At 49.2% G+C, this 23,076-nt stretch overlaps 1 protein-coding gene across 1 annotated transcript; it reads right to left on the bottom strand.

Annotated features, from left to right (window-relative positions):
• Window positions 1–1,222: 1,222 nt before the first annotated feature.
• IHH (Indian hedgehog signaling molecule) lies at window positions 1,223–9,082 on the bottom strand. The gene is made up of 3 exons (XM_074298720.1): window positions 8,404–9,082; window positions 4,729–4,990; window positions 1,223–2,863 (listed from the first exon to the last, which is right to left on the bottom strand). The coding sequence occupies exons 1-3, from the start codon at window positions 8,713–8,715 to the stop codon at window positions 2,205–2,207; spliced, it is 1,233 nt and encodes a 410-aa protein (XP_074154821.1). The 5' UTR covers window positions 8,716–9,082; the 3' UTR covers window positions 1,223–2,204.
• Between the last annotated feature and the right edge of the window lie 13,994 nt (window positions 9,083–23,076).

Below are 23,076 nucleotides of genomic sequence, written 5' to 3'. Positions count from 1 at the left end.
TGCATTAGCGGGGAAGGTAGTAGCCACATTAATGGAATTATAGAACCTTGAAGTATTAAAATTGGCCCTGATTCAAGGCAGGTAGGTTTTCAGGCCATGAGCTACAAATCCTTAGAGACCCACTGCCTTTTGTTGAACTTCTGTTTGGCAAAAGCCAAAGGTGTTCTCTTTCCTGATCCTAATCGGGTTTGGGGTAGGAGAATTTTTTAGTGAGTGCAGCAGCTGTTATGCATGTCAGGGGCTGGAGCCAGATTTTCTTTCTTTTCAAAATTAAAAAACAAAACTTTTTTTCCTAATTACCAAAGCCAGATTTTCAAAAACTGCTTTTCCTCCTTTTAGCCACCCATCCTTTAAAATTGTTTTCCAAGATTTTCTCTTCAGAGTGTTATCTGAGATTCCTCCTATCTGCTGCCAGCTCAGTGGGAGGATGATCCTTATTCATCTAGAACTAGAAGTTAAGAGGGCATCACACGTGTGTGGGGTGGAGTAGTCAGATAACCTTAGAACAGAAGTCAGGGTTAAATAGATGTAGAAATAGACTTCCAGATTGTCAGCTGAAACAAACAAAAAAAAAAAAAAATAGAGCATTAGACATGCTTATTTGACAGGTGTTCAACAAGATTGAGTGGGAGGAGAGACGGAAAAGAGGATAGGACCATAAACTGGAATTAGACATTGTCTTTGTTTGGAGGTGGGACTCAGGCCCATCCCTTGTCTGGGATGGGTGGAATCACTAAGGAGGGGTGCTGAAAAAGGCAGTCTCCTCCTTCCTGTCTGTTACAATACCTATAAAATATACTTTTTCTGCTACCTGACTCATAGGTTCCTTGTGAGGAAAGCATTTAGTAAACCTTCAAGCCTGCAATAAAGGCAGGGCTATCCACCGACCAAGGTAGGATGCCAAATCCTAAGTAGGCCTCAGACAAGAAATAGAAATAACTCCGTAGAAGGCCAAACTGCAGAAGGAAAAATAAACCAAGTCGGGGATATCCCCTGACTATATTAGCTCCTTGGAGCTTTTCTCCTCTGCCATAATTAGACGCCTTAAGCACCGGTTGGAGTCTGGAAGGAGCACAAGGGGATCACGCTGTGGTGAAGATGTAAAATGCTGATTGCAATGCTTACTACCTTATTTTCCAGGCTCTTGGGAGGAAAACACTGTGTAGACAAACCTCTATAGCTGAGCGAGAATATGAATTGAATTTGGGGGCAAAGGACCTGCCCACATCACCGATGAATCAATTTATTGGTCTCATTACAATGACCCTGCCCCACGGTTGAGACATCTTAAATAACGTTTATTACAAAAGAGAGAGAAGACAAAAATGCTTCAAAACCGCCCCCACGGACCCGCCCCCTCCGCGCCAATAAATAAGAAGGGGGGGACACGACTGGAGGAAGGGGTGTAGTGGGGGGAGATTTAGATGGGGAGGGAATTGTGCTTAGTCCAGGAGCCAATGCTCCTCATCCCCATCTCACGTTGTGGGGAGCCTTCTTCCCCCTCCACGAAGTCCTGAAGGATCCGGGCCTGGGTGGAAGACTGATCCACCCCAGCCCCACCCACACACACGTTTTGTGGAGCTCCCGGGGTATTCTTCTGATTTGGGTCGCATAGGTCTTGCGAGGGGAAGGGCTCCCATCCTATTGGCTAGATCACAGGGTTCCGTTTGCTTTAAAGAACTCTATCCACCAATAACAAGTCTTTTGGGGCTCGCTGGGAGTGTATCGTAGTTACAAGTCCCTGTGGTCGAGTGAAGAACTTCCGTCTCCATATGCCCAGGAACTTATTACCTTCTTCACCCTGCTCTTGGGAAACCTAGCAGCATCAAGGAGGGTGCACCTTAACCCAAGGGCATGGAAGCATGAGGCCTCTTGGAGTCAGTGAAGAGGGCTTGGCTGGTTGGGAGTGAAGGGAGCCAGAAGCCAACTTCGAGGTCTCCAGAGGCTTCCTCGTAGCTGTTTTGCTCTGTGGGTAGAAGCACTGCCTTTGTGCCAGGTTGAGGAGAGAACCTTGAGTCACTCACTTTAGTGTTAAATGTGACAAGTCTCCCAGCGTGCATTTCTTCCCTTTCCCACCCCTCTCCCTATTGTCCTTCACCATCCACCAGGACTAGAGTCCTCCTGGCAGAGGGATAGAGGGATTTGAGGTGGGGGAGGCTTCTTGCCTAATATGGTGGGTTGGGGGTGAATGGGGATGGGACCCTTCAGCTGCCCATCCCTGCCATTCCCAAGGGATGGAAACTGTCTTCATCCAGCAAGAGGCGCCCCAAGCGGTAGAGCAGCTGAGGGTACCAATGAATACCCTCTCCTGGGGTTCTGCTGCCCCATGACAGACTATGGTAGAGACGAAGGGGCCAGAAAGCCAGCTGAGCTAGCTGCTGCTCGGCCACAGCTGCGAAACAGGAGGCCACTACATCTTCGACCACCAGCGTCCCATGCTTCGTGAGAGGAGCATAGGCCCCGGGGGCCGTTCTCGTGGAAACAGCGGCCACTCTGGCAGGCTGAAGCCCTGGCACCCCTGCCACCAGCACGTACTGACCGGGCTGCACCTGACTGGCAAAGGTAGCCCGAAAACCCGTAGCAGGTTCTGTGTGGTTATCTGCAGTGAACAGCAGGTGTGCTGGTGTAAGTGCCAGGCGCCGGGGCGGGTCCAGGGTCTCTATGACATGGAAGGCCCTCTGTATGTCCGGCTCCCGATCCAGGAAGATGAGCACATCACTGAAGGTGGGGTTCCCATCCTCCCCCATGGCCAGTACCCGGTCCCCTGGCTGCAAGGCAGACAGAGCCACTTGAGCCCCGTTTTCCAGGCGAACCCTGGCTCCTGCTGGGAAACAGCCACCAGTCTTGGCTGCAGCTGAGTGCTCTGTGGGGAGAATGGACAGGGTAGGGAGACTTGGTTATTGTCATTGCAGATTCCTAGGCTCACTGCTCAGCTCACCCGCTGGCAGGAGATATCTAGTTCTTTAGCCTAGTTCCCTTTCTTCCATCCTACATGCAGATCAACATGCAGACTTATCAGTGCCAGTCCCAAACTCAGCCTCTCCTCATCCCATCCCCATTCATTTTGGGAATGCAGCATAACTAAAGCCCCAGCAAAGTCCACCCCCACTATAAGAACCATGACAGGAAATGGGGGAAGGGAAGGAGAACAGGATGGAAGGGGAAGCTCAAGGCCCTTCCTGTAACATTGAAACAAGGGTATCTGCACAACTGGAAGGAGGAAGAGAAACCTATGATATTAGGGGATATTATGGGGAAGAAGTGATAAGAAAAGGAATAGATCCTCTACATCTCCACTCCTGCACATAGTATTTCCATTCTTTCTCTCACCCTTGATTCAAATATTGCTTACTCCCCATTTTTCCTGATCTTACCCTGCCTTAGTTGCATTTGGTATGTGTGTGAAATATAGGTCCAGTTATGAGGTGGGGGGTGTTGGAAAGGGTAGGAAGGGAATGGAGTACAAGTTTGTACATTAGTAACCAAGGTCAGTACAAATGGCAAAGATTACCAAGTTCCAGTCCACATTTAAGGTCCATGTGCAGACTCAATGTATTGGGACAGTGCAGTGTGAGGTTAATGGATGAGTCAAGGTCAATGAGCAGAAATTGGGGGTAACAGAAATGTGTGGTATCAATACGTGAGAGCAGGATGGTCAAGATTAAAGGGAAAGAGTGATGAATGAATTTATTGTTAGCGATGAAGTATTGGTTGAAATCAGAGGGACTGGGGGGCTCAGTTTATGGCTTCATGCTAGTGTATTCACACTATCAGTGTGAGACCATTGATCCATTGATGTGAAGGCCAATAAATTCTGGGATCCAGAGCTATTTGCAGGGATCCATGTGCTGTGTTGAATGTGTGAGGGTCCTGGTTTGGACCCTTTTGTGAGCGCAGAGTATAGCAGTGGAGGCAGGGGTCATTAGGAGGAAAGAACCAGTAGTGTGGGTAAGAAATTTGTGTCCTCTTCCAAAGGGCACTATGTAAGGTCACTGTAGGAAATTGGTGCTGCAAGACCCCAACTCTAGCCAGTTCTGATTGACAAGGCAGCCATTTCAGGTAAATCCACTTTATTAACTCCATGCTGCCCATTCTGGCTCTCATTCTTTGGTTGGCCCCAAATCGCCCAGCGTCAGGGCTTGGGGGTCGCCTGCGCCCCCTTGGGTAGAGGGAGCTACACGGTAGGAGGGGGGCCCTGACCTGCATGGCGGCATACAGAAATCCCCTCCAAGCTCTGCACTTTCCAAGGATCTGGGGGTCGCGTTCTATACAGCAGAAATCCCAGCTCCCCAAACAAGGTGCCTCAGGCAAACACTGTCCCCATCTGCAACCCGGTTTCGACACCTCCACTCTCCAGCCCAAAGGCTCGGGCACTGAGTGGTTCTGCCAGCCCCTGGCTCCCTCCATCGGTCCATCTCGTTTGGGTCTTGCTCTTCCTCACGCGCAGCTTGGGGGGTGTTGGGCCCATCCTGAAGGGTGACTTTGGGTTGTGGCCCAGGCTCGGGGCGGGGGCACTGAACCCCCACTCCAGAGTGCTGGCTAATCAGGCTATCTCAAGCAAAGGCCGCACCAGTGGTCACACGCAGAGGAAGGGGGCGGTCTCCGCGTCCTGCAGATGGCCATTGTGCCTTGTTTCTCCACCCACCCTCTTCACCTCAGTTCATTCCGAGCGGCCCCTGCCCTGTCCTCGGCCCCGCCCCTCCCGGGCCCAGTCTCCCGCAGGCTCACCGGACTTGACAGAGCAGTGTACGTGCGCCTTGGACTCATAGTAGACCCAGTCGAAGCCGGCCTCCACCGCCAGCCTTGCCAGGAGCCCATACTTGTTCCGGTCGCGATCAGACGTGGTGATGTCCACGGCGCGGCCCTCGTAGTGCAGCGACTCCTCGGAGTGGTGGCCGTCCTCGTCCCAGCCTTCCGTCACCCGCAGCTTCACGCCCGGCCACTGGTTCATCACCGAGATGGCCAACGAGTTCAGACGGTCCTTGCAGCGCTGCGAGGGCAGAGAGGGGATCAGAAGTGGAAAGCTGGGGTCCTGAGTCCGCGGAAGCGCTGTCCCGTATTGGGGGAGGCGGAGGGGGAAGGGGAGGAAGCAGGACAGAGGGGGCTGGAAGCTCAGCCCAGATAGTCCAGACACCAGATTGTTCCAGGGAAGAAGCGGTCAACCCAATTACCAGGCTCTGTGCCCCTAATTTGGGGGCCTCTCCTGCCTCGTCTCACTTGGGTCTAACCTCAGGGATGCTCCAGTGGCTTTAGCCACTAGCGCCCGCGCGCGGCTAGGGACCGGAAAGCTTGAGTCGGTGAAAAAATAAAGGGAATTGCCTGAGGTCGGGAGGAGGGGTCAAAAGGCAGAGATCGGGAGTCTGGAAGGCAAACCGGACAGTCCAAATAAGAGAGGATTGGGGGGTGGGGAGCACGTGCAGGCAGGAACAGGACAAGCTCCCGCTCCCTTGGCCACGACCTCCCGCCTTTGTCCTGTCTTGAGGAAGCATATGAAACGCTAGAACCCGTTCTTTTCCTGACTCAGACACTCCATCGGGGTGAATCCCGCTCCTTAGAATTCCATCTCCTGGACAGCCCTCTTTCTGAACGACACCGACAGCTTCCGGCTCCCAGACCCAAAGCCTGCCTCCTAAGGCCTTTAAGGGCAGAACCCCCTGAAACCTTTCTTGTGTTCCCTGCCTAAGCTCCAGGTCCGAGTGAGAGCCTCTAGTTAATACTCTGCTTCCCAGCCCAAAGCCTTCTACCAATCTGTGCACATCTAAGTCTTGCTCCCTTTGCCCTCCCTTATATCGCTTCGGACTTCGTGACTCTTTTTCTCATCCCACCCGGCTGGATCCAAAGGCGGGGGGAGGGGGGGTTAAGTTCTCAGGACTAGCCGGAACGGGACAGGAAAGGGTGCAGGGACCGTTATGCCCAGCAGGTGTCACCGCAGCCTCAGGCCTGGAAGTCCCGCAAAGGGTGGGATTGTCCAAGTCATGACAGGTGTAGGAAGAGCACCCTGTTTGGGCGAATGGTCCACACACCCAGCCCAACATCTCGGCACCCGAATCGTCTCCTCCTCATCCCGTTCTCTCCCCTCCCTCACCTACCCCGGCTAAGGTCTATAGCTGAATTTTTATATCCCAGATCCCGTGAGAGCATCGGGGAATGTCTTTCAAGTCAGAGATACCAGCCATCTCTGCTGCTTTTGGGTCCTTCCCCGTCCCCACCTGCAGACCTGAAGGCAGGGACCCAGGAAAAGGAAAGTTGACCACGACTCTGGAGTGGCCGGAGTGGGAAAATAAGTCGGATGGCAAAAGAACAACTGCCCTTAAGGCCTAAGGCTGGCTGGGGTTGGAGAGTGGGGAAGGAGGGAGAATTGGACAGTGGAGAGCAACAGATTGACAGCCTGAACGAAGTCCTCATGCAGATCAGAGTGCCTTCAGCACCTTGGTGAGGGGCGGGGGTCACAAGCCTGCCCAAATAGAGACGGGAAAAGAGAAGTGGATTCTTCAGTGCAGCCTTAGATAACCCTAAATGCGCGCCCCCCTCCCCAAAACTCGGGGACCCGGGAAGTCGGTTGGACCGGAGGGGAGGGATTGTAGGGAAGAGCTGAAGCCGCCACTGACTCCCTAGTGCCTGGAGTCCCGGAGCTTGGGAACAAGGAAATAGAGACTACTGAGTTACACTGGACCTAAAGGCAAAAGGGATAATTGAGCGGGCTCGGAGGCGGGGTGGGGAGATGGATGGTAGGGAACATAGCCGAGACTCCAGGAAACGGGGCGCGACCACTTTGGATTATAGAGCTGACCTTATTCTTCCCTTCTTTGGGGCGGGGGCACTGAACAGTCAAGTGGAGCCTCACAGACCCTTGGACTCCTCGGGTCGGGAGTCACCAGCCGCAGCCCTTTAGTGGGGTGGGGGCAGGGACGGCGCTGAAGAGGACTGGGTGAGGTAGGGTGAGAGAGGCAGAGGGGGCAGCCGCTTCTGGAAGAAACTAGATGGCGGGCTTGCAGGCAGATCCGAGCAGCTTGTCTCTTGCGTTTCTGCTCTCCCGACTCGGGCGCCTTCTCCCCTTCGAAGGGGCCTTTTTCCCATTTCCCTTTCCCTCCCGCATAAGTCTCCAGAGCCCTGAGCTCTCTTCCCCAGTCTATTTCTGCTCCTTGCTCGGCCGGCCAGGCCGCCTTCCTTCTCCCTGGGCCGAGGCCGAAGCTGGGCGCTGTCAATGATTGTCGAGCCCGCCACCGGGATCCTTATCTGCATTCCTCAGAGCCGGGCCCGCCAGCAGCCAACCTTCGGCCTCCCCGGGGCCTGCCCGGCACTGCCAGTGCCAGCGCTGCCCTCGGGACCCACAGCTAAAGCCCAGATGCGGGGCGGTGGTCCTCCGAGGAGCCACAGAGGCACCAGACGGGGAACTCCCGAATCCCGAGGCTGGCACGCGACGGAGCTCTCTCCATTGACCGCCCCAGTTTAGAAGGCGGGTTTGCTCCAGCCAGCGTCGGGACTCACTCCTGTCCAACTCTGGCTCTACGCCGGGCCGCCAGAGGCCTCGGGAGGTTCCGGTCAGCTCTCTTCTGACTTTCCCAAGCATCCTGGCCCTTTTACATGCCAACCCCCTTCTGAAGCCCCATCCCTCCTGTTCAACTCCCCTAGCCAAGTCCTGTAATCCTCCCCCCCACCCCGCCCCCCAGTTCTGCTTTGGATCTCCGTGTCAGAATCTAGCTTGAGGCACCGCAACACACTCAGCCTCTGGATTCCAGGGACAGCTCCCATAGGGTGCCCTCCCCCTCCTGATCCGGTACTCGCGCAACTCTTCTTCTGCTGCTTGGGGTCCCCAAGCCCCTGCGCTCACAAGCCTCAGACACGTCTGCGACTTGGCTGGGACTCAGCTCCAGGAGCGGCCGGCGCGGAAGACTGCTAGGACGTTGTAGAGGAAGCCCTGTCCCCGCGCTCCTAGCTGCGTCGCTCCGGGGACCAGAGAGGGTTGGGTACAGGAGTTAAGTGCGCAGCCCCGGGCAGAACCGAGAACTAAGCTGGGAGAAACCCTGCAGATCCCCGAGACAGTGAGACGTCCGATGTCCCCGGGTCAGAGTTCCTTAGGACACTCTCCCACCGTACCCCCCCACCCGCGGGCCATTCGTCTGGTGGGTCTATCCCACCTTGACCCTCGACCCTGGAACTTGAGGCGGGCTGGCGTGCACCTGCTCCCAGTCTGAGCCCCCGGGATTCCTCGGGGAGGTTGGGAGGTTAGGAGCCCGGCGTGGGACACGAGCCGGCCCGACCGAGGCCAAAGGGGGCAGGGCGGACCAGCGTGGGCAGGTGCCAAGGGGGCGGGCCGGGCAGCCTGGAAGAAGGTGCCAGCCAGGTCGGGTCGGCTGGGCCGCGGGGCGCTGGCGGTGTCGGCAGCGGGTAGGTCGCACTCACCTGGGTCATGAGACGGTCGGCGCCCGTGTTCTCCTCGTCCTTGAAGATGATGTCGGGGTTGTAGTTGGGGGTGAGCTCCTTGAAGCGCTCGGAGCTCCGCGCGATCTTGCCTTCGTAGCGCCCGCTGGCGCCCAGAGTCTTCTCGGGCACGTTGGGGCTGAACTGCTTGTAGGCTAGCGGCACCAGCTTCCTCGGCGGCCGGCGGCGGCTTCCCACCACCCGGCCCGGCCCGCAGCCCCATGCCGCCGGCGCCAGCAGCAGCAGCAGAAGCAGCGAGAGCCGGAGTCGGGGCCGGAGCCGGGCCGGAGACATGGCCGGGAGCCCCGGGGGAGCGGCCGAGGGCGCCGGGCGGGCTGGCGGGGGCGCTGCGGGGCGCTCAGGCGTTGGGGTGGCGCTGAGGGGCTCCGGGCGGGAGCGCCATCGGCGGGGGCGGGACGGAGCTCTGCGGGGTGGCGGGGGACTGGGGCCCAGGGCCCGGGCTGGTGGCGGCGCTCTGTCCCCCTCGGCGCCTCGGCTCTGAGCTGCCCAGCCCGCCGGCCGCCAATAAATAGGCCGGCCCGTTTGTTTTGGCAACGCGGCGGCGGCGGGGGGCGGCGGGACTGCGGGCCGGTGGGGCTGGGCTGGGCTGGGCTGGTCGGACCGGCGGGCTGGCCGGGTCCCGCGGTTTGCACCCCGGCCCGGCGGTCAGGCGACTGGGGCAGAGCGGGAGCTGCTGCCGTCTGCGGCGCGGCCCGGGGCCGAGTGAGAGGGGAAATGGAAGAGATCCGGACTCGGGCCCCGCGCAGACCGCACCCTATCCCTGTCCCTGCCTCCCTCCCGCTCCCCAGCGAACCTGCGACAGGGGCAGCCGCAGCCTCCTCCCCCTCGGGCGGGCGGCCCCAGGCACTAGCCCTTGCCCCGCTCCCCGGCCGCCCGCCCGCTGCCCTCTATGCCCCCTGCACCTCCTGGGCTCGCCCTCCCCGCCCGCCCGGACCCGCCCCGCCCCGCCCTGGCCTCGCCTCTGGGCTCAGCCAAGCTGCAGGGGGCTGGGGGTGGGGGTGGGGGGTGGGGCGGGACCCTGCCAGAGCGCAAATCTCCTGGGCAGGAGGTCTCACCCCATGCTGACCGCAGCCCTTGGCGCGGCCGGACGGGAGGGGCAGGGGACAGTGGCTGGACCGCACAGCCGCCCACGATGTTCCCTGCGGGGAGACAAACGAAAGACCCGGGGAGGTCATCGACACCCGGGCGCTGCACCTCGGACCTCGATACCTACACGCTGCCCAGCCCAGCATTTCTGGGCTCTGCTTCAGCTCTGCTCGTACCTCAGCTCTCCCTGGTCTGCCCCCCGATTTTTGTCTCGCTGAGTATACCCCCCAGATGCCAGTCATACGTTTGTCCCGCCAGCTGGGATAGGGGGGTGGGGGTGGGACGCCTCTAAGAGAACAATAGGATTTTAATAGGTCTTTTGAAGTTGGAAATGTGGTCAGAACAAGTAGAAGGCAGTTCCAGTACAAGGTATAAGGTAGAGCAACCAGGATGGAGCAATTAGTGAAACGAATAGAGGTGGCAGAATGACTACTTATAATTGAAAGGGATAATAAGAACCTTAAGCACATCGTGGACCACAAAATGAATAGGAACAAGAAGGTAAAAATGACACGGAGGCCTGATTCAGTCAAATTGCGAGTAAGAACTGTAAACTAATCCTCTCAGTAGACTCAGCAAGGGTAAGCCCCTGAAGGGAACATGGGATTGCGCACTTCTAGGAGCTACAGATTAAAAAGGACGTGGAAAACTTGTAGGAAATCCAGGCAACGGCAGTAGAAAGGGCCGGGGGGCGGGGGGAGTGGGGGAAGGATCGGGGGAGGAGGAGGGTGCGTGTGTGTGGTGGGTATGTGTGTAACCTAGGGCTCCAGGACTAGCAGAAAGCAGCTTACCCACTACAGGGAATGGAGAAGAACCTTTATCACTGGTCCAAGACAATTGCCTCTTAATTCCAGCAAGGACTGGTAGAGCCTTTTAAAAGGAGAGCTCATTATTCTTTGTATCCAAAGATGACATTCCCAAATTAAGCCTGGGAAGAGCATGCACCTAGAGATGTTGATTTTCTCCTATAAGGAAGGAAGAATTTGCACAGATTCATCCTCACTCTCACAATGTCACCATTAAAAAACACGGTCACCAGCATTAGGGGTGCAATCTGTGGTTAGAGAATCTAGTTTAAATCGCAGCTGTCAAGATTTGAGGTCCACAGCCTACCCTATAATCCTTACAAGATATTGGTCCTCTAAAAATTCTGTATTTCATATCAAAAATAGTTCAATCTTAATTCTACTGGAAGTGTTTCAAATTTCTTTTTTCCTTAGTCACCCAAGTCTCATTCCACTCTTATCATATATGAAGTGGTTTTGCACTATAAGCAGCTCCCCTTTTTCTCTCCTCCCCCCACGAAGGAATGGCATATTTGCACCTCTCCAGTATGAGGTTTTGCTGGGTTTTTTTCCTTTTGCATTTGGATCTCCAGGAGAGACTAGCATATTGTCTAGAACATAGAAGATTCTTAAACAAGGCTTGCTGGTTCATTTACTGATCAGGACAGCTTCCCTCACCCCTAGCTCAAAGTAGGGGCGAGTCTCCTTTTATTACAGAGATCCATAAAAAGACATCCTTTAGTGATGTCTTCTAGGCTTTTCTAACAGTTCTTTGGAAGTTCTGCCACAATTTCTTACTGCCCTGTCCTTACCAGAGCATTAGTCTTTTTAAAAATATATATAGATTTATTTTTATGTGTTATCTCTTCAACTGTCCTCCCCTCCTCCTGCAATAGAATGGCGTGGCAGGGAAGGTAAGAAAACCTTTATAACAAATATGCATCAGCAGAATAAATTCCCATTGGTCAGGTCCAAAAATATGTCTCATTCTGATGTTTAAGTCACCCCCTCTCTGGCAGGAGGTAGATGAACAAGACATCAGTTTTAAAGGCAAATCCTCTTGAAATGTATTCATTTTTGAGCAAAAAGCTTCAATTTCCTTCCACTTTCTTCATAAGTCTCACCTCATAAGTTCTTAGCTTTGCCATTCTTTCCTGAATTCTGATTTCTTCTCTCAAACTGTAGCGCTCTAACTTGGATTCAGAACCCCAATGGATTATTCCCTAATAGAGTGAAAAGATTCTTTCCCCAAACTTGGGTGCCAAAATCTTATCATATATTGTCTCTGTTTCTGTAAACATAGTGATACCTCATGGACAATCTGCTCCCCTGGTTGGTTGCTTGCTAAAATACATCACTGCTGTCTAGCTTAGAAGTTGGCTGAGATTTTCACACTTGCATTAGGGAACCTGATGCATGTATTCTGGGAAAAGACTCAGAACGCTGAATAATAAGCTTAGGGTGAGGACCAGTGTAGCTCTGGCCTTTGGATTTGGAGAGGAGAGAAAAGGAATGGCCGTATTTGCCGGCTGTGGTCCTGAACTAGTATATTATTCCAGGTCCAGAGAACCTCAAAAACATGAGGCCAGGTTTGTGGTTTACTACCTGGGTAAGTCATTGTTCAGTGGTATCAGAATAGCCTCAAAGTTTCTGAACTAAAATAAACTTACTGGGGACCTACCTGTTATCTCTTCTTAGTGGTTGGTCCCAAGGAGCTTTTAAGGGCTAGGCCACACAGCCAGAACTACTAGCAAAGGAAACATTCTTCTAGGAAATTCTAGGACAGATTTAATGGTGGATTTAACAGATGGGTGTAATTACCTGAGGATCCTGATTGTGTTTTTTCCCCTGACTTCATAGAATAAAGCTATGTCTCTGCCATAGCAATAGTAATGAGATGGGGGCATTTTTTTCTATGCCAGTAGTCAGAGACAGCTCTGGAACATCTGTAGCTTGCCCCACAAATGAGTAGCAGTGGCTGGAATATCAAATTGGAGGGGGGGTTGTAGTCACCAACACATGGATTTTGGCTTTTATGATCTCTTTGTTCAGTTCTTTTTAGTTTGTTTGTGGAAGACAAAATGAACAAAATCCAGTTTGATTCTGAGTAATCTTAACTTCCCAAAGTGAAAGCCTGACAAGGTAGCATTTACTGAGCACCTACTATGTATCAAGTCCTGTACAAAGAAAGGCAAAGTCAATCTTTGTTCTCCAGGAACTCACAGCCCAATGGGGAAAACAACAAGATAAATTGGGAATCATTCCAGAGGGAAGTCACAAAAAATAAGAACTAGAAAAGACTTCTTGTAAAAGGTACAACTTTGGTTGAAACTTTGAAGGAAACCAAGGAAGCTAGCAGGTAGAAATTAAGAAAGAAAGAGAAAGAGAAAGAAAGAAAGAAAGAAAGAAAGAAAGAAAGAAAGAAAGAAAGAAAGAAAGAAAGAAAGAAAGAAAGAAAGAAAGAAAGAAAGAAAGAAAGAAAGAAAGAAAGAAAGAAAGAGAGAAAGAGAGAAAGAGAGAAAGAGAGAAAGAAAGAAAGAAAGAAAGAAAGAAAGAAAGAAAGAAAGAAAGAAAGAAGAAAGAAAGAAAGAAAGAAAGAAAGAAAGAAAGAAAGAAAGAAAGAAAGAAAGAAAGAAAGAGAGAAAAAAGAAAGAGAAAAAGAAAGAAAAAGAGAGAAGGAAAGAAAAAGAGAGAAGGAAAGAAAAGAGAAAGAAAGGAAGGAAGAAAGAAAGGAAGGAAGAAAGAAAGAGAAAGAAAGAAAGAAAGAAAGAAAGAAAGAAAGAAAGAAAGAAAGAAAGAAAGAAAGAAAGAAAGAAAGAAAGAAAGAAAGAAAGAAAGAAAGAAAGAAAAGAAAGAAAGAAAGAAAGAAAAGAAAAGAAAGGAAGGAAGAAAGAAAAGAAAGGAAGGAAGGAAGGAAGAGAAAGAAGGCATGAGGGGCAACCAAAGAAAACATTTCAAATTGTGGGATGGGGTGTCAAGTTGAGGAACACTAAGAAGGCCAGAATACATGGATGGGAATAAGGTGTAAAAAAAATGGAAAGATATAATCTGGGCAGTGAGTGTGAGGAGACTATGAAAGGTCTCAAATGTCAGAGAATGGCATATTTGATCCTAAAGGTGATGGGGGACCACTGGGTCCATTGGGTGTATATATGTGGTCAGAGCTGTACTTTACAGTGCAGATTAGGAAGATTAGTTTGACAGCTAAGAACAGAAAGATTAATTTGACAGCTAAGAACAGAAAGACCAACTTCAAACTGTAAACTGCAGAAAGACTACTGCAATTGTTCACATGTAAATGATGAGGGGATAGACCAGGATGGTGAAGTGTCAGAGGAAAAAAAGAGACAGAATAAAGAGAAAGTTGTGAAGGTAAAATCAATATTTTGGATATGGAATATGAGAGTGAGAAGTCACTGATTACAGCCAGGTTGCAACCTGGATAAATGGGAATATGGGTACCCCCAATAATTAAAGAGAAGTCTGGAAGAGAGGATAGTTTGGGGGGGGAAGATAATGAGTTTAGTTTTCCATGTGTTCAGTTTATGGGACTTCAAATTGGAGATGTTTAATAGGCAGCTGGAGATGTAGGAGTAGAGGTTTTGGTCAATAAGCATTTATTAAGTGCCTACTATGTGCCAGACACTATGCTAAAAGCTGGTAATACAGAGAAAGACAAAGGCATCCCTGCTGCAGGAGCTTACAATCTAATGAAGGAGGCAACAGGCAAACAAGTATATACAAAGTAGAACCCAGAGTCATTTCCATAGAGATTTATTATTGAAACTATGGAAGCTGAAGAGATCATCAAATGCAATATCGGAGAGGCAGAAGAAAAGAGGGCCTAGTACAGAGTCTTGGGGGCCCCTTTGATTCATGAGTGTGATAGGGATGAAGAGACAGGAGAAGAGACAGTCATCCAAAAGCTAGAAGGAAAATGAGTGAGCAATAGCATGAACACCTAGAAAAGGTAGGATCAAAGAGGGAATGACTATTGTTTAAAAGGCTACCGAGAAGTCTATGAGAATGAAGATTGAGAAAAGGCCATTAGAACAGTTTGGGTTGTATAATGAGGTTAGAATCCAGATTGTAGAGTTGAGAAGAAAAACAATGGAGGCAGCTATTGCAGGAGGACTTGTCGCCTTCTCTAGGAGTTTTAGCCCCCAAAGGGAGGAGAGACATGGAACAATGTTTATAATCATTCTTTTGATCACAGGATAATTGACTCAGAACAGGAAAGAATCTTAGTGGTTATCTCATCTGAACCTCTCATTTTTGCAGATAAGAAACCTAAGGGCAACACAAGTTAAGTGGTTTGTCCAATGTATAGTTATCTTTATGGTTATCTAAGTTTATCTGAATCAATCAAAACCATTTCTTAAATGGTTTCTATGTGCTAGGGACCATGATAAGTGCTGGGAATACAAAGAAAAGTAAAAACACCTCATTTCAAGTAATTCACATTTAAATAAGAGTTCACAATTCAAATGTTTTATGCATAAGACATATACAGAGTAACTAGAAAGTAAGCTCAGAAGGGATGGCATTTAATGCCATTTATGCCTTTATGTCTCTGTAGCCACTTGGAAACTGTGAAATCAATCACTAGTCAGATTCCAAATTTGCTCAGTCAGAACTAGCTTGGACTCAGGAATGCATGGCTTGAAAGCCCATTTGAGTCACTGGATTTGGTTTACTATAATGACTTTACTTACTTGCCATTCACTGAATCAACCCATCAATAAGTAGATATGGGAATAATCAAGGCACAGTATAGTGTCTATGATCTGGGGTTAGTGAATAAAAGGTACTACTATTCAAGCATTTTTAAAGCAAAGTTTGTATGATATTATAAAAGACACTTAAAGGGTCCTGGGAGCACAAAAGAGAGAAAAGTTATTCACAGATGGAAAGAAGCAGGGTGGCATGAACTTTTGGAAAGGTTTTTGAGGTGATGAGAAAGAAAACCTGTTACTTTTTTGGAATTTAATACTCGTTAATACAATAGGAAGTAGACAGTGAATAAGTCCACATCAAGACTTTGTGGATAGGTGACTGCTAATTAACTAAGGATCTGATACCAAATTTTAAATCGTGACAAAGTGTTTGGGCAGAACCAAAGGTTCGTAAAGAATCCTGAGAATAAGGTTCTCTTCACAGGAGATTTAGAATGAAAAAGGTCATGTGGATGACTTCTCCTAAAACAAATGGGGAGTTAACCCCAGAGAAGTCTGGGAAAGTAAATAGCAACTAGATTCAATAGATTGGGAGACATCATTTTATAATAGATTACTTTTACCGCCTTAATACCTTTCCTTTCTATATTGGATATGATTTTTCTGATGGGAGCAAATCTCTATAAAAAGCACAGAGACTGTTATGTGGGTTAGGGAAAAAGGAAAAAAGGAGAACACAATATGATGGACTTCTTAGGGTGGCAGTGTTTAGGGATCTAGAGTTGAATCAGTGAATGGTAAAATCCTGAGCTTCAGACCAGACAAAGGCTAGAGACAGGAATAGGAGATAGTATCTAGGCCTTAGACAGCTTCCTCTTGGGACAGATCTAAAATTGATCCAATTATCTCTAGAAATCAGGACCCACTCTGGGAAGCTCTTCAAGGAATTTACAATTTAGTTTCAAGAACCAAAGCTGGGCCATCCACAAAACAATGATAAAACATGTAAAGAAAGAGCAGGATGATAAGAATGGATTCTTTGTACAAATACTTGAAAGGCAGCAGGGCACCGTGCATGGAGGGTGGGCTTGCTCTTAGAAAGACCCCTCTCTGTTCCTATACTGCCTCTGACAAGTGCTGGCTACGGGACCGTGGGCAAGATTTTTCCTCAGTGGAGTGAGTCTCCACACTGACAAATCACAGATGTAATCAATATGTACTGTACACAACCTCTATACTGTGCAGGTACAAATACTGGAGGTATATTTACACACAAGCTGGATCTAAGGTGACTGGGATTTAAAGGATGAATGGACCGCAGAGATACTGCTAGTTCTGTGAAGGGATTTGAAGGGTATAATGAGCACGGAATAGCAAAAGAGGGTGGGGGATGGGGTTGGAATGATCTGAACAAAGGGACCGAGGTGGAAGCAAAACTTATGCATGCAGGACAGAGATACCTCTGGAGGAAAATGAAGCATTAGCAGAGTCCCAAAAGGTCACCCAGGTCAGTCTGGTGAGTGGCTCTTTAATATAATGCAAGGTTTACACAAGGCTTTAATGGTTTACAAAGTACTTTACATAGGTTCCAGAGACAATGTAAATATCACTATTCCCATTTTATAGATGAGGAAGCTGAGGTCCATAGAGGTTAAGTGAACTAAGATCACAGAGCTAATAAGTGGCAAAATCTCAGGCCTTCTGACTCCTTCCAAAGCCACTGATCTCTTTACTCTCCCCCCCCCTCCTTTTGGAAGCATGATGCTGATGGTGAACCTTGCTCAAGGCAATCAATCAATCTCTTTCCCCAACTGGATAGGATCATTCTGACACCTGTTCCTGATCTGATGGGTTACCTACTATGTTCTCTATATAGAAATACTTATGTGCAAATGAACAGATCAGTTCTGGACAAAACTGGAGTACCTTTTTGAGATATTCAAAATCAAATGAAAAATCAAAATAATAGTTAAGGTGATTATTATAACTTTATATTTATATATACATATATATATGGAGTACCTCTTTGAGATATTAAAAATCAAATGAAATATCAAAACGCAAAGAAAGACAACTATTTCAACTTTTATTTTTGCATGTACATACACACATGCATATATGCTAATTATAATTATAATAAACTTTCTTATTGTCTTGACATTTCATTTCATCTTGAATGTTTCAAAATGGTTCTCCAGTTTTGGCAAGAATTATATATGTGTGTGAGTGTGCGTGTGTGTGTAAGTGTATATATGTAGATATAGCTATAAATAAAAACATCGTTTCATCTGACTTGCCATAAACATCAGACACTAACAGTGAACCCATAAGAAAGCACCTGTGAATATCTAGCTTCAAGACCTTTGGACTTGGTGATTTAGAAAAGCACAACTAGTTCCCATTTGAGTAGAGAGTTTATTCTGCTTATCTCAAGTCAGAGCTAAAGTCCTAATAATTCCAGATAGCTCTAAATGTGTCTGTACACTTGAGTAGGACTCATTTGACCATCTGCAAATTTGCACATGTGCATATTTCTGCATGTGGGTTGTAACAAATTTAATGGGCCCCATCCTCCCCAGGACTCAGGTCTCTTCTCTGGAATGTTAATGATTAGGGAATCAGATGAACTCTTCTAGGCAACTAGGAGGCTAGTAATTAAACAACGGAGAAAAAGAAGGGCTGACTTTTACAAATTACACCTCAGGTGGCACCCATTTCATGAAGCCTCCTCACTAGCTGTTGGTATTTCCTTCCATCTCAATTTTCCTTTTACAGGTTGTATTCTCCTCAGTAGAATTTAATCTTCAAAACGGCAGAAGGCCATTCTTGTCTTTGTGACTAGATGGAGTAGGACTTTTATAAAAGTTTGTTCAATTCAATTCAGCCATTTATTGCCATTCCCCTCTATTGACCCAACCAGTAATCTCCTGCTTAAGATTATTCCATTTGCATTTCAAATTTTAAATCTAGTAGTACCAGATTTAGCCAATTTAGCTTCTTTTACCCCTTCCTAGATACTTCTATTCTCCTGAGCACCTTTTATCTTAGCCCTTCTTCCCACTGAAGATTTCCCAACAGCTGAGCTTGTTGAATTGGGTTTTGTTGAAATCAGCTTTCTTCTTTGCTGGGATTCTTATTTTGTTTTTTTGGAATTTCTGTCACTTTTTAGTCATTTTAACTAACGTACACACCTACCTCCTTTCCCCAATCTCATAGTTTTCAAGACTCAAACCCAGAAGCATTTATATTTCTTTGGGCTTCATGCCCAGCCCTGATTCAACCACTTTATTGGAGGTGAGAAAATAGTCTTAAGGTAGACAATCTAGACTATTGGCAAACATTGAATTGCATTTGGTATTTTTTTTTAACCTATATTATTTCTATTCTAAAAATATAGGTTTATTTTCATTTTCAATTACACACATGTTGTAGCTGAGGGATGCATTTTTTCCTTTTCTTTCTTTGTCACTGCATTGGTCAGCTTGGTTGACATTTCCAAAAGTATTATGGCAATTATTCGTGTAAAATTCTTCTTGTTTATGTGATGGCAATATTTATAGTTAGGTCCACCAGACAGCCATATGTATTTTCTGTCCCTTAGAAGAATTCTGCAGAGACACTTTCTCTATCTTTTCCTCTGGGCTCAAGGTCTAAAACAGACATTGCATAGATAGATATATTAGTTCTTTCTCTTCCCCCCCCCATAATCCATTTGCATTTTAAATTTACACAGAGTTCTAATTAAATACCTTATTTTCTTTTATCTCTTTCTGGACACAAATCTTGATTCCAACATCTTTTTTTTTTTATTTCTTAATTTTAAAAGTACATCTTCAAATCTATGGTAGAAAGATAAGACCACCTGCCATTTTTTCTATTTATGTTAAGTGGTCTATACCTTTTGTCTGGACAGACTAATCATGCAAATGATCTTACCATCCTTGTTATATTTATTGTACTAATCAAGATAATGGGGACAGGTAAGTGCCACTTCATCCCCACTACTAGACAAATATTTCAAAGTGCATGCCCTAATCATCTTGGGTAACCATAATTTCACCTTTATGTATATGCAGATTGTATTAGTATTACAATGAACTAAAGAAATCACCACTAGACCAGAGTTTTTGAACTGGCGGATCTCATCCTCTGCCCTGGAAGTTTCTTGGCAGTATAATGTGTAAAATTAGCATTCTTTTCCTTCTCAGCTGATATCAGACTTAACTCAATAAGTGACCATTTGTAATGTAATGTAATGATCATATTTTAATGATTATTTTGCCATGTTCTTTACATGACAACCCCTTCAAATCCAAAGAACTAGAGGCTCCCCTCTTCTTCTCATCTGAAAAGTAGTGTTACATGGAGCCTATTCTGCCCGTGTTGTGCCTCAGTTTCTCCACTCTCTTGTTCTAGCTCCAACATCTGAGTGCATAATAGGTTCTAGCTCGCCTGCCAGTGCCCTGTATTGCTAACAGGCTTTTCTGTCCCTTCTCAAGCTCCACCTCATTTCACCCTACCAAGTGTGGTTGAAGAAAAGCAGCTTGGGGTGCCAGCCAGGAAGATTATCTCTGCCTTAGTCTGTTCACCCCTCTCCAGTCACTCATTTCTGACCGGCTGTCGATCCTATCAGGGGTCCATAAAGCTAGGAGGACTCTGGCCCAGGAGAGGGGGGTAGGGGTTAGGCAAACAGGCCAGGGAGGCAACTGGTTGAAATTTAACCACAATATTCTTGGTCTCTATTGTTTTGAGTGAGGCCCAATATTTCCACAGCAGGATTATAGGATCTGATTAACCATGTTAGACAACAATGCCGAGCTGGGATGGGCTTCCCCTTCCAGCTGCCAATATGAAAAAGTAAATACAACACCCAGATTTCAGCAAGGAGGCCTCGGCAGCCCCTAGGCTCTACTCCCCGTTTCTGACCCTATTACTTTGGCCCAGAGGGAGAAGCGGGAGAGTATGAAGGGTGAGCCCCTGGCTTGAGAGGACAAGTAATGAGCACAGTCGTCCAAGATGGGCCCCGTGGCTGCTTGCTCCCCACTTTTGCAGGTTCCCCCAGGCTGGCCGGCCCCAAGGCCCATAGTGCTGGGTAGGTGCTTCTAGACCAGCCATCACTTAGAGGAATGCAGAAAAAACGGAGCAGGCGGCTACAACCCTGGAGCTGCCTGCTAGGTTCATGGCTTGGGGAGAAGGGTGAATTCACGAGGAAGGAAGCATCCCTGACAAAGGTAGCTCTCCAGGTTTTCTGGGAGGCAACCATCTCTGATCAAGATCGGGGGATCTCTGATTCTGATTACCGGGTCACTTTCTCTCTGCTTCCTCTCAGGGGTGGGGTCTCCTCACACAACAGCGTCTTAGAGGGGCCTCTTCAGAGCTGAGAGAACCCCTAGAGATGGCTCTCTCGTCCCTTTTTTTTGGATTCTCTTCTTACTGTTCCCAAAGCCCGGCCGGTACCTTAGAGATAGTGGCCACTCTGTATGACTGTGGGCAAGGATGGCCAGCTGCTGCCTGCTCCCTACTGAAACTTCAACTGTTCCCATCAGTAAAACAGCACAAACCCCACTGCTGGGCAGAGCTGAACGGAGGAGGGTATGCTAACTTTATCATCACCAGTTAGAATCTAGAATTACCCATTTAGCCCTGACCCGTTGGCCTGGAGATTGGTCTGTAAATTCGAGTGCGAAGTTCTTCAGAACCAGCGGATGGGCGCAGTCCTGTGGAACTTGCTGACCACCAGGGGCAGGATCGGTGTCCCAACGGACCGCACCGAGCCGGGACAAGCACTGCGGGGCCAGTGAGACACCGACTCTCTCCTCCAATTTAACTAGTGTTTATTTACTGCCTACTGTGTACCAGGGAGTACTAGAGCTGGTGAGGGAAGGGGGGCCGGGACCATCAGCGCAGAGGAGTGCGCAGCTGGGGCCAGTCCAGGGCCAGGCCCAGCCCCCCGAGAGAGCCCACAGGGAATTCCCAGACCCGGGGACCCAGGCCCAGGAGAACGTGAGGACTTGGAAGAGCGGCCCCTGAGGCTCTGGAGGGCTCGGCTGCTGCTCTGCCCCCCCCTCCAGGTTTGCCGCTGGGACGCTGTGGGGTGGCCACGGCCTGGCCTGGCAGCCCCCGCGGAGGCCCCGCTCCCGTGTGGGACTGGGTGGGGGGTAGATCCTGAGGCCTCCGGAGGAACTTTTCCTGATTGCCCCTCGGTGCTGCGCCGGGAACAAGAGCACCGCTCGCGCTTTGTGCGCCAGCTAGCTGAGGCAGAGGGAAATGAGGGTAATGGGAAGTTATCTAGACCTTGCCCCGGCTGTCCTTGGCAGCGCGGGAGCGAAGGAGATGCCCTGAAAGTTTTCTGCAGGAATTCTCCCTGGCGAGCCGGCCGAGCTGCCGGGGGGAGGGGCGGCTTAGCGGCCAGGCCCGCAGGCCCTGCAGAACAGGGGGCGCTATTTCCCTACTTTTAGCCGGGCCGGGCAGTCACTTCCTCGAGGTCTCCAGTCCTGCTCCTGGTTTGCTGGCTTGCTCATGTAAACCACCTTGTATTATTTTTTTTGCTAAAAATACTCCAAAGCAATTGAAAGAGTCCCTTCTCCCACCACCGGCCCCAGCCTCAGCCTCGGCCCCGGGGAAAGGGCGGGTGGGCGGGGAGGTGGGCCGCTGCTTTATTAAACACAGGGAAAACTAATATTTACGGAATAAAATTTATGGAGCAGCCACTAGAATTCGACCCTTTTATGTGCCTGTAGAGCTGGGGTGGAGGCTGGGCCAGGCCAGGGCCCTGGGGGAGGGGCCGAGCGAGGGCAGGGCCTGAGAAAGGCCTGGCTGGGCCGATCTCTCCAGTTAGGGATTCCCCGGTTGGTCCTGGGCTAGGTGACTCTGCCACCACCTTTATCTTGTCTAAATGAAAAAGTGCCTGAAACAGGGCACCCGGAGTGGCAGGTGGGAGGTGGGCCGGCCCGGGGCATCATCCCCTCAAAAATGAATGGCTGAGAGACCCCCCAGCACCTTGCTGGGGATCCTCCCGTTCCCATGTGGCCCAGTCCCTGACGCCAGGCTCTGGATCCTGAAGAAATATCTGGAGAACCAACAGAATCTCCTGATAGCAGGTTCTCAGTGTTGGCCTGGGAGGCTGGAGATGCCAGGAGCCCAGGCGAGGGGGGCCAGGGGAAGAATCTGCATCCCCAGTAGGATCTCCAGCAGAGGGCTGGGGCTCTCCAGTGAGAGCTGGGAATCACCTAGAAAAGGAGCAGACAGAGAACCACCACCACTCAGCCAGGAAAAAATCACCAACCCAGCCCCAGCAGGGTCTTCTCCTGGGCTAAGTCCTAAAGACCGATGCCCCTGGCTCCTTTTCCCAGCCTTTTGCTACCTTTTTTATTCAGGGGAAGCTGTGTGCCCTACCTCTGTAGGGGAATGGGGCAAAAGTGTAGGGCTCCATTCACGCCTAAGGTGCTAATCCAGTTCCTTTCCCCAGGAGCTGGCCAAGCGATTATATTTATACTGTGCTCACCTTGAGTCTTTGGGTGGAGGATCCAGTCCCTGCTGACACCTCAAGCCATCTCTGGGACACTCTGTTGCTTCCTAGTGTCGTGCCTTGTCTAGGTCTTGCAGAAGATGCTTTACCTAGAGAATGGAAGGCTAGGAAGGACACAGAGACTCATGGGCCTAAGCTCCAGGCCTTTCCTATGGCTTTGTCTGGCAAGGAAGGATCCTGTCAGGGCATTTATACAGCCCAAACTGTTATCATCTTTGCCTTGAAAGCAAGATAGGAAGATGGACAGAATCGAGGTAATTGCAATCTGTGATGTTTTTTGTCAACTATAGGAAAGTGACTCCAGATGAAAGGCAAGGTTTCATTCAGGTCACAGAAAAAAACTACAAGAGAACCTGAAGGTCTCTGATGTAAGGGTTGGGTGTGAGAGACAGTACTGCCCAAGAGGAGAAAGGTGGAGAGGGGAGAAAACAAGTACTTTTTGACTTATGAGATCAAAATCTGAGGAGCTTCAGGGTTGTTTTTCTATTTTACTCAGATCATGGGAGTAACTACAGGTTCCATGAGTTTGGTATAAATACAGAAGTAGGTTAAAACTATC

The sequence above is a fragment of the Sminthopsis crassicaudata genome, chromosome 3, assembly GCF_048593235.1.
Source record: "Sminthopsis crassicaudata isolate SCR6 chromosome 3, ASM4859323v1, whole genome shotgun sequence".
In the NCBI taxonomy this organism is placed as follows: Eukaryota; Metazoa; Chordata; class Mammalia; order Dasyuromorphia; family Dasyuridae; genus Sminthopsis; species Sminthopsis crassicaudata.
Note: the sequence above shows the minus strand (reverse complement) of the source record. Positions and strands in the feature narration are given on the sequence as shown.

Coding starts and splice junctions, on each gene's coding strand:
- IHH (XM_074298720.1), bottom strand. CDS start 8,715: ATGTCTCCGGCCCGGCTCCGGCCCCGACTCCGGCTCTCGCTGCTTCTG. Junction 4,991..8,403: donor CCGACCGTCTCATGACCCAG/GTGAGTGCGACC, acceptor CTGCCCTCGCAG/CGCTGCAAGGACCGTCTGAA. Junction 2,864..4,728: donor ACACTGCTCTGTCAAGTCCG/GTGAGCCTGCGG, acceptor TTCTCCCCACAG/AGCACTCAGCTGCAGCCAAG.